Raw genomic sequence first — 15,382 nt, 5'->3', positions numbered from 1 at the left:
CCAGGTCAGGCTCCCTGCTTCTCCCTCTGCCTTTGTCTCTGCCTGTGTGTGTGTGTGTGTGTGTGTGTGTGTGTGTGTGTCTCATGAATAAATAAAATCTTTCAGAAAGAAAAAAAGTAGAAACAACTCAAATGTCCACCAAGTGATGAATGGGTAAATACAATGTATTACCCAGCAGTAGAAAGGATTAAAGTATTGACATGTGCTACAACATGGATAAAGTTTGAAAATGTTAAGACCCAAATACCAAAGATCATGTATTATAGGATTGTGAAATGTCCAGAATGGGCAAATCCATAAAGACATAAAGTAGATTCATTGGTTGCCAGGGTCTGGGGGCATTGGGTGGTAACAGGTAAGGGATGTGAAGTTTCTTTTTGGATGAATGAAAATATTCCAAAGTTGACTGTGGTAGTAGTTGCACATCTCTGTGAGCCACTTAATTACATACTTTAAAGGGTGAACTATGTGGTATGTGGATTATAATTCAATAAAACTGTTGGGGGGGCAGGGAATGATATAGCCAAAAATGTAGGGGAAAAGTGTTAGTTTGAACATGAAATTGTTATCCACATGTGACTTTTTTACCTACAAATATGGCAATTTCATATGTGTCAAGCTATTGATAATTTAAAATAATGTTACTTTCTAATGTTTGAGGTATTTTTAGCTCTTTTATTATTCTAAATGTTTGCTTTTGTATTTAATTTTGTATTCTTTATTTTATTTTTTAAGATTTTATTTATTTATTCATAGAGACACAGAGAGAGAAAGAGAGAGAGAGACACAGGCAGAGAGAGAAGCAGGCTCCATGCAGGGAGCCCAATGTGGGACTCAATCCTGGGTCTCCAGGATCACACCCTGGGCTGCAGGCAGCGCCAATGCGCTGCACCACCGGGGCTGCCCTCTTTTCCTTAAAAAAAAAAGATTTATTCATTTATTCAATCTCTCTCTAAAGATTGAGTGCAAGTGGTAGAGAGAGGCAGAGGGAGAGGGGGAAAAAGAATTCTTAAGCAGACTCCTCACTCAGCACAGAACCCAATGGGGGCAGGGCACTGGATCCCACAACTCTGAGATCATGACCCCAGCTGAAATCAAGGGAAATCAAAAGTAGGGTTCAACCTACTGAGCCACCCAGGTGCTCCTGTATTCCTTTCCTTAAACATTAGCATTTTCCAATGTTCACAGCAGCAATATCTACAATAGCCAAATTGTGGAAGGAGCCACAATGTCCTTCGACAAATGAGTGGACAGAGAAGATGTGGTCTATATATACGATGGAGTATTACTCAGCCATCAGGAAGTGTGAACACCTACCATTTACATCAATGTGGATGGACCTGGAGGGTATTATGCTGAGTGAAATAAGTCAATCAGAGAAAGACAATTATCATATGGTTTCACTCAAATGTGGATTATAAGAAATAGTGAAAGGGAGCAAAAGGAAGGGGTGGGGACACTGAGTGGGGAAAAATTAGAGAGGAAGACAAACCATGAGAGACTCCAAACTCTGGGAAACAAAGGGTTGCAGAAGGGGAGGTGAGTGAGGCGATAGGGTAACTGGGTGACAGTCTTTAAGGAGGGCATGTAAATGATGAGCACTGTGTTATATATGTTGACAAATTGAATTTAAATTAAAAAAAAAAAAGATTAGGGTTTTCCCATGGGCACTTGAGTGGCTCAGTCAGTTAAGCTTCTGCCTTCAGCTCAGGTCATGATCTCAGGGTTCTGGGATGGAGCCCCGCTTCTGGCGCTCTGCTCAGCGGGTGGTCTGCTTCTCCCTCTCCCTCTGTGTTCTCCTGTTCTCCCTCACCCGTTGCGCTCTGCAGCCCCCACCCCCAAATAAATAAATCTTCTTTAAAAAGAAAAGATTAGAGTTTTCCCAAATTGCTTAAACTTTAGGCCTCTCATACCCAGGGTAGGAATGTAAAGTGATAGCCTTTATTACATAAGACAATTTGACCATGTGTATCATGAATTTTAGAAGAATCCATACCCCTTGACCCAGCCACTCTACTTTTAGGGATCTATTCTCAGAGGATAATCAAGTTTGCTGTAGGGCAGGTCTTCTCAGTTTTAATGCACAATCTCATGATGGGGCTCTTATTAAAATGCAGACTGCTATTCAGTAGGAGTGGGGAGGTCCCTAGATTTCCGCATTTCCATTAATTCCAGAAGATGTGGAGGCTGCTGTTTCCCGGACCCCAGTCTGAATAATCAGACTGCAGAGGACATTCTTTGGCTACTTAGCCAGCATTTTCCCTTCCTCCATTTGTGCAAAAGCCACAGGGGTAGGCTTAATTCCCCCAAACACACCCCGTCACAATGACCTGGCAAAGGTGGACTGGAGCCCAAGCCCAAGGCAATCAGAGCCTAGTCTCCCTCCCTCCTGGCTCTCTTGTCATAAACTGGACAGAGAGTAATACACCTTGAGTCCCCCCCGACACTTTCCCACTCCCGTGGGTGTGAACTTGAAACCCGGGGGCTAAAGGTAAGGTGAGAAAAGAAGCCAGAAGCTCTGACTGAGCCTTGCTTGAAGCTCCCTTCCTTTTAACTTTTGGGTTTTGCCAGTAAATTCTATTTGGCTTAATTAAGCCCACTTGAATTAGATTTTCCGTTGTATGCAACTAATGTAAGAGGTTCATAGCAGCATAATCAAACTTGCAAAAGATTGGAAACAACCCAGATAGAAGCTATAGGATTTGGCATATAAATTTCTGTATGTTGATATGATGGAATATTATGTAGGCATTACAAATCATATTTTCAAGAATATTTAATCACATAGGAAAATCCTCACAATTTAATCTTACTTAGGTGAAAAAGTAGGACACAAAATAGTAAAGTGTGGTTAGATGGGTCTTTTCACTTACCTCCACATATAATATAGGTTTTTAAAAAATTGTTTTCATTAATAAACTTTTTACTCGGGAGTGATTTTAGGTTTACAGGGAAGTTACAGAGGTAGTACAGTGGGCTCCTGTACCATCCTCACTCAGTTTCCTCTAATTAAAATGTAGGTTTAGGGGTTGTTGGTTTTGTTTTGTTTTTTAGATTTTATTTATTTATTCATGAAAGACACAGAGAGAGAGAGGGAGAGAGAGGCAGAGACACAGGCAGAGGGAGAAGCAGGCTCCATGCAAGGAACCTGATGCAGGACTCGATCCCAGGACTCCAGGATCACGCCCTGGGCTGAAGGCAGGCACTAAACCCCTAAGCCACCCAGGGATCCCCGATTGTTGGTTTTTTAAAGATTTTATTTATTTATTCATGAGAGACACACAGAGAGAGGCAGAGACATAGAGGGAGAAGCAGGCTCGATCCCAGGACCCCAGGATCACAACCTGAGCCAAAGGCAGACAGATGCTCAACCAGAGAGCCACCTAGGCGTCCCTAAAATATAGGTTTTAGTAGAGTAGTAAGAGAGCCTACTAGAAGGAAGGAAACTTCTTGGATGGCAGAATTGTGAATGAATTTTTAATGCTTTCTATCATTCTATATTTTCCAAATTTCCCACTGTGTTTATGTTATTTGATGTATAATTAATTATTAATTAAAGAAGTATACGTTTCTTAGGGAAATTCAGGAAAAAAACTCAAAAGCAAGAAGAAATACTTCCCAGAATAAAGCTTTCTTACAAGTTGTCTCCCAGGGACACCTGGGTGGCTCAGTGGTTGAGCCTCTGCCTCCGGCTCAGGTCCTGATGCCGGGGTCCTGGGGTCGAGCCTGCTTCTCCCTCTGCCTGTGTCTCTGCCTCTCTCAGTGTGTGTCTCTCATGGATAAATAAATAAAATCTTAAAACAAACAAACAAGTTGTCTCCCTGTTTCAATTTGGTTCACATAGTAACATAGTCTGTCATCCTCCACCCCACCCCGCCGCCCCCCCCCCACACACACACACAATAATATTTTCAAAGGAACTTTAGAAAAGCATACTTCAGGCAAAGGCAGGGGCTGGCATTTCATACACTACGGGGAACTAGTCTAAGGAGGGCAAGTCCTTTTTCTTTTTTTTTTTTTTTTAAAGATTTTATTTATTTATTCATGAGAGATACACAGAGAGAGAGGCAGAGACACAGGCAGAGGGAGAAGCAGGCTCCATGCAGGTAGTCTGATGTGGGACTTGATCCCGGGTCTCCAGGATCATGCCCTGGGCCAAAGGTGGTGCTAAATCAGAGCCACCTGGGCTGCCCGGCAAGTCCTTTTTCATGCCTCAAATTAGGTTCTGAGCATTGATAGGGTCCCTGCTTCTTCTCACAAGGCTGATGGTCTGCTTTACCTGGGCATCGGGCCAGCTTTTCCTCTGGGTGGGGAAGGGAGCCCCCTGCATGGCCCACCACCCAAATAAGTGCTCTTCTCAGCGTTGGTTCCACTACCTCTTTATGCATAGGCCCCTTTTCTTTTTTTCAAATCTGCATTTTATTACATATTTGACTTATTTACTTATGAATAAGTAATACATTTATGTCGTTTAAAATGAAAAGCATACAAAAGGGCACAAGAAGAGAAAGTCTCTCTCTCATTCCATCCCGGGTTTCTAGTTCCCCTACTGGGAGGCAAACTGTGTTGACAGTTTCTGGTGATTTCTTCCAGACGTATTTCTATGCTTTTTAAAAGGCATGATTGTATTCATAGTATGTAACTTTGTATGCCGTTTTTCCCCTCTTGACATTATATGGTAATGTTAAGAGAGTACTGTATAGTAAGTAACAGTAGGAAATACTCTTCCTAAATATTCAAAAAGCCTATAACTATGCCATCGAATCAGCGTGAGCCATTGGATTGCCCTACTGCTGGACAGCGAGAGTTTCCCTCCTAAAAGCCCTCTGATTCTGTCCAAATGAAACTACTGCTTGGGTGCAGCCAGTAATTGCATCTGGTTTGGACACTGATTGGCCACTGGCTCCCCTGGGACACGGGGCTCAGAGTGAGGATGAGACCCAGGGTCCAATCCAGAGGGACGAACGGGTGGTCCCTGGCCTTCAGGGGCTGGCTGTGTGGTCCTGGCCAGCAGGGGAGGTATTTTTAGCTGGGTCAGAGGCTGCTGACTCTGTCATGACCCAAGAGGACTGTGCTGTTGGTAAACAAGCCAGAATGGAGTGACTTCAGCCAGCCTCCTTCCTCCTTCCTCTCCCCAACTTGCTGATCGGGCAAGGCCTGAGAGAGGTGGGGGAGGGCTCTGGCCCGGGAGCGGGCTCACACAGAGGCCCCCCATTCAAGGCACCCAGCAGTGGAGTGACCTGTCTCCCTGCCCCAAGTTTGGGTCTGTCATTTCCTTGCTGGCCTTTCTTCACCTGCCCTCCCCAGCTTGGCACAGCCCGGGCAGCCCAGGGAGCACTCTCTTCCTCCTCTGCCCCCTCCTCCTTTCCCCTCTCTCTCTCCACCTGGTCAGCCTCATGTGTCCTCAGGCTCTGTGAAGTAGCAGAGTTTCTTTATGTAGTCATTCATTCAAATCAATTCATTTATCTGTTTATTTGTCCAGCAATGATTTTTTTGAGGGCCTAAGATAAGCCAGGCTCTATGCTGGGCACCAAGGGTGTAGCAATGAACAGGAAGGTGTCAGGTCTGGCCCTCATGGAGCTTACTTGCCCTCTGGTGGGGTTAGAGATAATCCAGTAGTTCATTATATGTTGGTGAAAAATAATAATGTTAAATTATAATAATAAGCACCATTCACATAGTGCTTTCAAGTATACCGTTTTTCACTGAGAGCTCATCTAGTCCCAAGAATGTGACAGGCAGTTGTGATTGTCTCACTTCAGAGATGAAGATATTGCAGCCCAGAGATATTAAATAACCTGGCAAGGGGACACCTGGGTGGCTCAGCGGTTGAGCATCTGCCCTTTGGCTCAGGATGTGATCCCGGATCAGGGGATCAAGTCCCACGTCGGGCTCCCTGCGTGGACCCTGCTTCTCCCTCTGCCCTGCCCGTGTCTCTCCTTCTCTCTCTCTATGTCTCTCAAGAATAAATAAATAAAATCTTTAGTAAATAAATAAATAGCCTGGCCAGGAGCCTGGTTCTTCAGCCCAGTCCCTCTGCCCTCAAGCCTGTGTTTCTCTTGAGAAAAGGGAAGCCCCTGGAACTGGTTGGGAATTGGCAGCTCTTTGTTTTACCTTTGCAGAGACGAAGGCCCAGAGAGAGGAAAAGTGCCTTACCTAAGACACAGCTTAAAACGGGACTAGTGAGGGGGGGCAGGGGGGTGCCTGAGTGGCTCAGAGGGTGAGGTATCTGCCTTCAGCTCAGGTCATGATCCCGGGGTGCATCATAGGGCTCCCTGCTCAGTGGGGAGCCTGCTTCTCCCTCTTACTTTGCCTGCTGCTCCACCTGCTTGTGCTCTCTCTCTGTCAAATAAATAAAATCCTTTTAAAATTTTTAAAAAATAAAACCTGGAACCTCTGGATCCCACGTCAATGCTCACTCTGCCTCTGAACAGCTGTTTGATGCCCTGACTGGGCCCTGGTGAATTTGGAATGCAGAGTGTCATGGTAGGTCCATCTCCTCCCCTCCCCTGCATCCCTTACCTAGCTCACTCCCTCTGCTTTTATGGGAAGACAGCTCAGAGTGCCCCCCTAGCCCCCCCTTTACCTTTACCAGTACCTGCTTTTCTAAGACTTTTGTTTAACAAATGCAACATGAGCACCTACCCTTTGCAGGCTCTGCTGGGTGCTAAGAGGCAGGTGAGAAACGCAGTGCTTTCAAAGCTGCAGGACCTGTGTCCCCCCTGGTGGCTCATTCAGAGGAGCATGTGACCCTTGACCTCAGGGCTATGAGTTCAAGTCTCATGTTGGGTGTAGAGATTACTTGAAAATCTTTAAAAGATAAGAAAAATAATAAATTAAAAATAAATTAAAAAAAAAAAAAAGGCTGCAGGAGAAAAGCACAGATATCAGAGACACATGACAGGGCCCCAAAGTCAGGCCTTGGCAGTCAGGCAGAGGAGGGTCAGGGAAGGCTTCCTGGAGAAGGTGACATCTGAACTGAGCCCTGAAGTCTGAGTCACAAATTGCCCAGGCCAGAGCTGGCAGGGCGGAGACTTTCAAGGTGAGGGACTGGAGGTTTCAGAACAGAGTAAGAAGTCACCCTTGCGTGTCGCAGGCACGTTGCAGGCTTCTGTGAGGTCAGCTCCCATCTGTTCACTGTGTGTCATGCCTCTCAGGGCTGCAAGTGGCCTGTGAACAGGAACTGGGGCTCCTTTCCGCTGGAAACCCCCATGGGTGAGGGCTTACCCCTGTGGACAGATGACTCAGACACCCCATGTAAGCAGTCTGTCATCATCAGCTTTTGCCCACGAGGGCTCACCATCCCTCCCACCAGAGCCCCTGGCATGTCGGACCCTCCGCATGTTCTGCATCCTCCTGACCTGGCACAAACGCAACTCAGCCTAGGAGGGGCTGGGCCAGGCTGGAGGCTTTGACTGCAGGGTGGGGGAAGCCAAAGCCTTAGGCGGATATATTACTGTCCCCATGCTTCCCACCATCCCCCGCCAGTACCCTCAGGCTGTGCCTGGGAAGGCCAAGCTCCCTGTCCTGTGGGCACAGGGAGCAGCACCCTGGAAGCGCAAGCCACCCCTCTGGCTTAGTGCCCAGAGCAGGGAGGAGCAGTGAGGGCGCAGAGGTTGCCCCGGACTATGCGGACTATGCGTGCGAAACGTGGCCCTTCTCCTCGCGAGGGTTTAGGGCCTGGCCGCTCTCAGACAGACGAAGGGGGAGAGAGTGGCCTGCCCAGGATGGCAGCCACCAGCGCGGGTCAGTACTGCCCCGGTCAGGTACGTGCTGGGGCTGCCCATGCCCGGCTGGTCCGCCCTTGCCCTTGGGACTCCCTGTCTCACATTGTCCCACGTTCCTGGGCTGTGCACATAAATATTCAGACCGAATATGAGCAAGAGGAGGCCACTTGGCACTTTCCTTCAGCTACAACTGAGGTTTTCACGTGGTCTTTCCCTCCAAAGGGACATGTGACATTGCTTTCAGAAGAGCGTCCCATTCAAACCCCTTCCCCTGAGGTTCCCTGAGCTCCTCTGCGGCCCGGAGCTGTGCTAGTACTGGGATGCATGGGCTCCTGCCCTGGAGTGGGGGTGGGGGGTGCTCACTTTAGTGGGGCAGACCTGCAAGCAGATGCCTCCAAACCGACCTGCTGGGTACAAAGCAGAGGTGGGGAGCCTGAAGAGGGACACCAGCCAACCGGGGGCAGGGGGCAGTGCGGAGGGCTGAGGCCTTTTGCACTGCAGTTTACATTATGGAAATGAATATCCAGGGGGAAGACGGGAAGGTGGATCAGTTTGGACTCGAAACAATGGTCCAGGGAAGGAGGGCACGCATCAGGGCAGGTGATAGGGCGGACATCTGAAGCCCTCAGATCCCAGAACGTGGGAGGGTTTGAGGAAGAAGGCCCGGCCCCACATTCCAGCTTGTAAGACAGAAGCATTCACTGGACTCTACCTTACTGGTGGCCCGTCTCCTGGGAGGGGCAGGATCCAGAACAAAGCCGAGGAGGGGCTGAGGCTCCAGGGGAAGGATCAGGGCATGAGGGGTGAGTCCAGGCCTAAGGAAGAGGGTGTGTGGGTGCAGAAGGAGCCCTCTCCCTCCAGTGAGCAGGGAGCCGCTGTGGGGCTGAGCCTTCAGGATGTGTCAAGTTGTCTCTCACAGCCCAGGAAATGCCCAGGCCGAGGAGAAGCGCAGGAGCAGACCTGACCCGGGAAGGGCAGGGCTGGTGGGGATGCTCCAAGGGCAAACCAGGAAAGGGCAGAGGAGAGTGGCCTCCCCAGGGTGCTGGGCCAGGGGTGAGGGTCCAGGGATAGGATGAGGCCCATCCAAGCTCTGGTCAACCCTAGTAAAGCAGAACTGCTCAGTCCCAGTTTGCACAGCCACCGTACTATCCAAACCTGGATGCTTTTGAGAGTGAGAATAATTATTCCAGGACAGCAGGAGTAGAGTAGGCCTGTCCTGGGCAGAGCGGGCTGAGCTACACACCCGAGCCATGCAGCATGAGGCTGGTCCTCATGCTAGGACTCAGGCCTGCAGGGACACGCTTCCTGTGACTGTTGCCTCCCCTAACATAACCCTGGGCACTGAAGCTGGACTCACACCCTGGAGCATCCCCCGCCCTGCGATCCTCCTCAGAGTCAGGCCTGTGGAAAGGAGGGGTCTCTCCCATTCCAGGTCCATCTCCCCACACCGTCTGCTTTTCTGATGACTGACATGGGTACTGCACTGTCTTCAAGGAATTAACAGCCTCCAGAGGACCATGGTCCTTTCTGGGGCCCAGTGGGGGCAACCTGGAGAATCCCTAGGAGCCTGCCCTCCCTGGAAGGGTGCCAGAGCGAGGTCCACCGACTCCCCCTGCACTGTCCCTGCCCCCCACCTTGGGAAAACCCTGCGATCCTCAGTCTCTTCCCTCCTGCTTGCCCCCTATTTCCAATGGGCTGCCAGGAGGTGTCCTCATATTCCTGATTCCTGGTTCTAGTTCAGTCTACTCCAGTATCTGCCTGGACTGTCGCAAAGGGTGCCCTCCAGGGCTCGCAGCCTTCAAACCGTCTTCCCTGCTACAAGACGTAAACCGAAGCCCGAACACAACACTCCAAGTAGACAAAACAAAAAGAACAAAAACAAAGACCCTTCCGTGGGAGGAAAAACACATGGGGGAAAAAGCCACATCACTATAGAGCTCCCTACAAGATACAGTCTAATACTTCCTCTGTGCACTGACTCCAAAGTGGCTCTCAGCCTTGTCCCCAACACCAGCAAGGCTTCCTCCACCCAGCGACTTACCAGCTACTCTGTGTCAGTTCCCCCTTTGTCCATGCCATCCCCACACACCTGCTGGATTCCTGCAACTTCTTTAAGGCTCTCCCAGACCTGACCACCCCAGCCCCAGGACCTGCCCTTTCCCCCAGCCCAGATGTGAGGGCGCTTCTGTGCCTTGTGTCTCCCACTGCGGGAGGTGGCCGACTACAGACTCAATACACAGCAGTTGAACCTGCTGATCCTGCTCACTCCTGGTTCTCCAGAAGGGTGTCCTCAGGGATGGACAGGATGATTTCTGAATTCCCTTCTAACTGTGAAATCCCTCAATGCTGCAGTCTAGGGCTAGGCACTTACCCATTACTCTGTTTGAATCTCACCAACAAAAAAAAAAAAAGAAAAAAAAATTTTAATGCTGCTATACCTGAGGTCCAAAGACATGGCCCAGGGAACCCCTGGGGGGTCCCCAAAACCCACTCGGGGAACCTGCAAAGTCAAAACTATTTTCATAGGAAAACTAAGAGGTTATTTGCCTTTCTGCTCTCAGTTACTCACAAGTATACCGTGGAGTTTTCCAGAACTATACAATAGGTGGAATTTGCAACAGAATGAACACAGAAACAAATGAGAACCCACTGCTTTCATCAAGCCAGACATTAAAAACAAAAAAATGCTGTTCTTTTCATGAAATTTGTTTCAGAAAATAGAATCATTTTTCTTTAAAAATATGTTAACGGGCAGCCCGGGTGGCTCAGCAGTTTAGCGCCGCCATCGGCCCAGGATGTGATCCTGGAGACCTGGGATCAAGTCCCGTGTCGGGCTCCCTGCACGGAGCCTGCTTCTCCCTCTGCCTGTGTCTCTGCCTCTCTGTCATGAATAAATAAATAAAATCTTTTTAAAAAATTGATTTAAAAATATGTTAACATGTAATGGATTTTTAATTTAATAAGTACACTTTATTTTTTAAAGATTTTATTTATTTATTCATGAGAGACAGAGAGAGAGGCAGAGACACAGGCAGAAGGAGAAGCAGGCTCCATGCAGGGAGCCCGATGTGGGACTTGATCCTGGGACTGTGGGATCGCGCCCTGGGCCAAAGGCAGGCGTTCAACCGCTGAACTTCCCAGGGTCCCTAATAAATGTATTTTAAATTTCAGTTTTAATCTCAAATATGCTAAATGTTGTAGGAGCACCTGGGTGGCTCAGATGGTTGAATGTCTGCCTTCAGCTCAGGTCCTGATCCCAGAGTCCTGGGATCAAGCCCCACAAAGGGCTCTCTGCTCAGCGGGGAGACTGCTTTCCCCTCCCTCTGCCCCTCTCCCTGCTAGTGCTCTCTCCCTGACAAATAAATAAAATCTTAAAAAAAAAAAAAAGGAGGAAGAGTGACTGCTTCACTGTTACATCCCCAGTGCCCAGGTCAGTGCCTGGCACATAGCAGTTTAGTAACTGCTTCAATGAAAGGCTTGAGAATGTGAGCCCTTCAAGGACATGTAGCCCTTCCCACCAGTACTCAGTAGAGTAGGGCTCTGCTCTGAACACCCAAACTGGCTGGCTGGCCCCGCCTGGCCTGGGAGGCAGCTGCCCATGCCTCCTGCTACCCGCCACCTCCTCCTGCTGTGTTGCCAGAATTTGGCTGAACTCCACACTTCTCCCATCAATGGCCAAGACACGAGGCCACCAACACATCAGGCATAACGGCTGCCCAACTGGTCAGAGCTGACCCCGCTGGGGACATCCAGACCCATCCAGGGCACCAGCCACAGCAAAAGCAGTAGCAAGACATACCACACAGCGTCCCAGTGTAAACTGATGCTCAGAGGGCTTAAGAGTTTTCTGGAGGTCACTGGGCCAATGGGAGAAGAGGCTGGGGTAGAGCCAGGCTCCTCTGCTATGCAAAAGCTGTCACAGGAGCCCTGTTTCTACAGCTCTAGGAATAGAGGCTGAGCCCACTGAGGGGTAATTCTGAGATCCTGGGATTTGCACCTGGAGATGGGGGTAGGGGCTTGGGGTGGGGGAGAAGCAATGGGGGTGGGGGCAGGCAGAGAGTAAATACTAGCAGCCCAGAGGGCACCCTGGCAACTCATTCCCTACTGAGCAGGAGTCCTGGCCGGTTAACAGAGAAAGCACAGCCCACACCCCAGCCTCAGGAGGCAACAGTAAGCACCTGGATCTCGAAACCAAAAGGCCACTAGATCCTCCAGGCCACAGGTCTCTGCTATTGGCATTGTTGAAATCATCGCCACCCTACGGTAACCCACATGCTCCTTTAGCAGGAAGCCGGGGGGGGGGGGGGACTTTTGCTGTCAGCAAGAGGCAGCAGCTAGAGGAAGACCTGGTCTGACCTCCAAGCCTGCCAGCCTCTTTAGGGCAGCTGAGGAGAGACACAGAGTACCAGGTCAGTGGTAAGTACACTGCGTACGGGGCTGCCAAGTTGAGCCACAAGAGCGGAATCCTGCACGACTCGGAGCACTTCTTGCCCACACTAAGTCCCGAACAATGTCCAAGGGAGTGATGCAACCCTATCAGTAGCCCTGCCTGCTTGGCTGCTCTCTCCCCGGAAGAGAGGGATGGAGACAAAGAGGGGCCCCCTGTCCCTCTTATGTGCCTTCCAGAGTTCGAGCTCTTCACTTGCCCCAACACCCCATCTGAAGAAAGAACCACATTCCAGCACAGATAGTAAGAGATCAGTTTATGGTTAACGGTATGGGACAGACCGGGAAGGTACCGGGGCCCCTAGTAATGAGCTTCCCAGGAATAGACTGACAGACTTACAAGTAAACAGAGGGGCAGGGAAACAAAGCCAAATGCTGAGAGACCCAGGCCCAGCCTCGGTGGCTGTACCTGGGCCCTAGTTCCAGTTCTGCCCTGGGAACCTGATGGATGAGCAGGACCTACAGGTGCCTCAGTTCTTGTAAGGCTCCCATCTCCTCACTCCCTCCTGTCCCCTACCAGCAGGCTGGGACTTCTCACATGTGGTGTATTTCCAGGGCTAGGGAATGGCTGGTCTGGGGGTGAGAAGGCAGAGGCCTGGGTAGCACAGGGTTAGCAGCAGCACTGGGGGGAATCTGGTCAGGCACCAGGTGCCTGGGGCGGGGCACCGCTCAGCAGGGCCCCTTTGTCCAGGGCAGGCCCCCCACCCTGCCCACCACACCAACATGGTGCAATAAATAGTTTCAAGTACTAAATCCGTGTCAGGCAGGAGAGCTGGAGGCTGGTGGGACAGGCAGGGGCTTATGGAGAGAGGCTCCCAGCCACCCACCGAGTCCTCTCAGTGGGCTCCAGGTATATCAAGTCCACTGTGTGTGCAGGAGTGGTGACCTGGCCCCAATGTCTATGTGGACACTCCCTGCAGGGGCTCAACCCCTCAGACCAGTGCCAAGGCCTGCTCTGTAGGGCAGAAGCAGGGCAGCATGGTGCCCACAGCGTCCACAATGGCTGCCAGGTGCTCATCCTGTGCCTGGGGCCCACAGAGCTGCATGAAGTCCGCCAGGCGCAGCAAGTACTCGAGGTTGTGGCCGGAGAAGCCACGGCAGGCCAGGATCTGTGTTGCAATGGCCTCCTCAGGGGCAGGGCCCAGATAACCAGGATTCTGTGGAGTGGCTACATAAGCCAAAGCCTTGAGTGGTTGGTCAGGGGTATCCTGAGGGTAGAAGGTGACTTCCTTGGTATCATAGCCGCCAAGTACTGCTTCCCGCACGTTCAGGTACTTCAGGGCCTCGCTCACCTGCTCACCTTGAACCTGGTATGCCACACCCCAAGTGCAGCCCTAGGAGGAAACACGAACATTGGGGTCACTCAAAACAGCTCCTGGCTAGTCCCACCCCAGGACTGTGCTCTATTAGGAAAATGGGCAGAGGACTGATGAGTCGTCAAGAAGCCACACATCAAGCTCATTTTCCCTTTCTTAACAAGAGTTGATAAGGTGGTCTGGCCCCAAGGCCAAGAGGATTCCTACTCAAGAGTGTGGCTTGAGATCCAGTAGCATCATTTGTATAATTAAGAGGAATCTGAGTTTCAGGCCACACTCTGACCTTATTAAATCGGAATCTGCATTTTAAGAAGATGCTCAGGTGATTCTAATGAGAAGTACTTAGCTAGACCACTCTTACCCTCTGCCTGAGAGGCATCTAATCTACCCTATAGCGATGGACCCATGAGCTCTGCCTGCAACCCTTCACGCTAGTTCCCCGGGGTCTCTCTCTCTCTCGACTCAGGTACTTACCTCATGATCTTCGAGGAGGGTCACCACACGACCAGGCTGAGGAGGGAAGAAAGATTTTGAAAAAGACAAGTTAGAAATCAGCTGTCACCAGTGCCAGAGGAAACCCTTATTAACCCTGCTGGTCCCTTATTAACCCAGAGGGTCCCACTCATTCAGAGGGAAGTGGAGAGAGTGATACATGGCTGCAGGAGAAATAGATACATGGCAGTGGCCCAAATCGATCATCAGAAATATCCATCAACATGGTGATCCACAGGATCACAGATTCCAGCCATCACACTGATCCGCGGGGCACAGAAATTGAAGCAACAAACCCCAGGCACAGGTTTACACACTTCCCCCACCAGCACGGAGTCACCCTCTGCCCAGAGAGCCCCGAACATTCCAGGGCCCTGGTGCCCACTACCCTGCCCCCACCCCCTCCCTTCCCCTGGGCATGGTCAGATGCTCACCATCTTGTCGCTGCCCCGATGGAAGGTGTCTCCCTGCCAGAAGCGCCGGCTGTAGCCGCGCACGAAGCCCACACGGCTGTCGCTGTAGGCAAAGTCTGGCCTCCACACCAGGGAGCCGTACCCGAAAATCCACAGCGCTTGGGGGTCGCTGGCATCCCGGGGGCGCTGCGCGGGTGGCGAGGGGGGTGGCGAGGCGGGCGGGGTTTCCTGGGCTGTGGACTCCTGCTTCATGGTGCTGGGCACAGGGACGAGCCCGGCGGCCTCCGGGGCTGGTCTCCGGCGCGGGCACGGAAGGACCGACGGACGCGCACACCTGGCCTGGCACCGCTCGGTCGCTCCAGCTGCGCGGCCCCTCCGGAGGCGCCTTTTAAACCCTCCGGCCGGGGGGCCCCGCCCACCGCGCCGGCTGCCGCGGTGATTGGGGCGGGGCAAATCCCCTTTTAACCAATCACCTTCCTGGTTTGCTTCCCGGTTAACCGCGCCGCCCTCTGAATGGGTAACTGAGCGGCCTGCCCCAGGCCCAGCGCGCCCGCTGATTGGCTCGGCTCCACCTCTGTAGCAAACCTGGCAGGAGTGATGCAACCGCGGGGGAGGTTTCCCCAGCTCCGGCATGCAGCAAGGGCACCTCGGATTGCGTCAGGCGGCGGGCAGTGGGCAGTGGGCAGTGGGCAGTGGGCACGGACGGGGACACTGGCCGACTCTCAGGCAGCCCCTACATGGCCTAGGCCCTTCAGGAACCAGCACCGGCGTGGCCCAGGCGGGCGGCTCCCCTGCAGCTCTGTCGGTGCACCCGGTCGGGTCCCTGCCACCCCAGGCAGCACGGACTCATTAACAGGGCCAGTGCAGGGGACGTCCCGGAGGAGCTCTGTGGGCGGCGTAGATGCAGTCTCTGGGGCTCCGCCGGGGAGCACACACTTTAGAGAAGCTGTCGGAGGCACCCTCTGCATTCCGTACAGGTGCCTCACGC

The 15,382-nt window shown here is 51.4% G+C and overlaps 1 protein-coding gene across 1 annotated transcript; it reads right to left on the bottom strand.

The window, feature by feature from the left end:
- Positions 1 to 12,415: 12,415 nt before the first annotated feature.
- CHAC1 (ChaC glutathione specific gamma-glutamylcyclotransferase 1) lies at positions 12,416 to 14,676 on the bottom strand. The gene is made up of 3 exons (XM_077880662.1): positions 14,416 to 14,676; positions 13,964 to 13,999; positions 12,416 to 13,507 (listed from the first exon to the last, which is right to left on the bottom strand). Exons 1-3 carry the CDS (start codon positions 14,644 to 14,646, stop codon positions 13,106 to 13,108), a joined length of 669 nt encoding a protein of 222 aa, XP_077736788.1. The 5' UTR covers positions 14,647 to 14,676; the 3' UTR covers positions 12,416 to 13,105.
- Positions 14,677 to 15,382: the final 706 nt, after the last annotated feature.

Source organism: Canis aureus, chromosome 32 (genome assembly GCF_053574225.1).
Source record: "Canis aureus isolate CA01 chromosome 32, VMU_Caureus_v.1.0, whole genome shotgun sequence".
NCBI classification, from domain to species: Eukaryota; Metazoa; Chordata; class Mammalia; order Carnivora; family Canidae; genus Canis; species Canis aureus.
Note: the sequence above shows the minus strand (reverse complement) of the source record. Positions and strands in the feature narration are given on the sequence as shown.

Bases quoted from the DNA above. Each gene is read 5' to 3' on its own strand.
- CHAC1 (XM_077880662.1), bottom strand. From the start codon at position 14,646: ATGAAGCAGGAGTCCACAGCCCAGGAAACCCCGCCCGCCTCGCCACCC. The intron at 14,000-14,415 runs GTGAGCATCTGA...TTCCCTCCTCAG, and splicing joins ATCGGGGCAGCGACAAGATG to CCTGGTCGTGTGGTGACCCT. The intron at 13,508-13,963 runs GTAAGTACCTGA...GTTTCCTCCTAG, and splicing joins CCCTCCTCGAAGATCATGAG to GGCTGCACTTGGGGTGTGGC.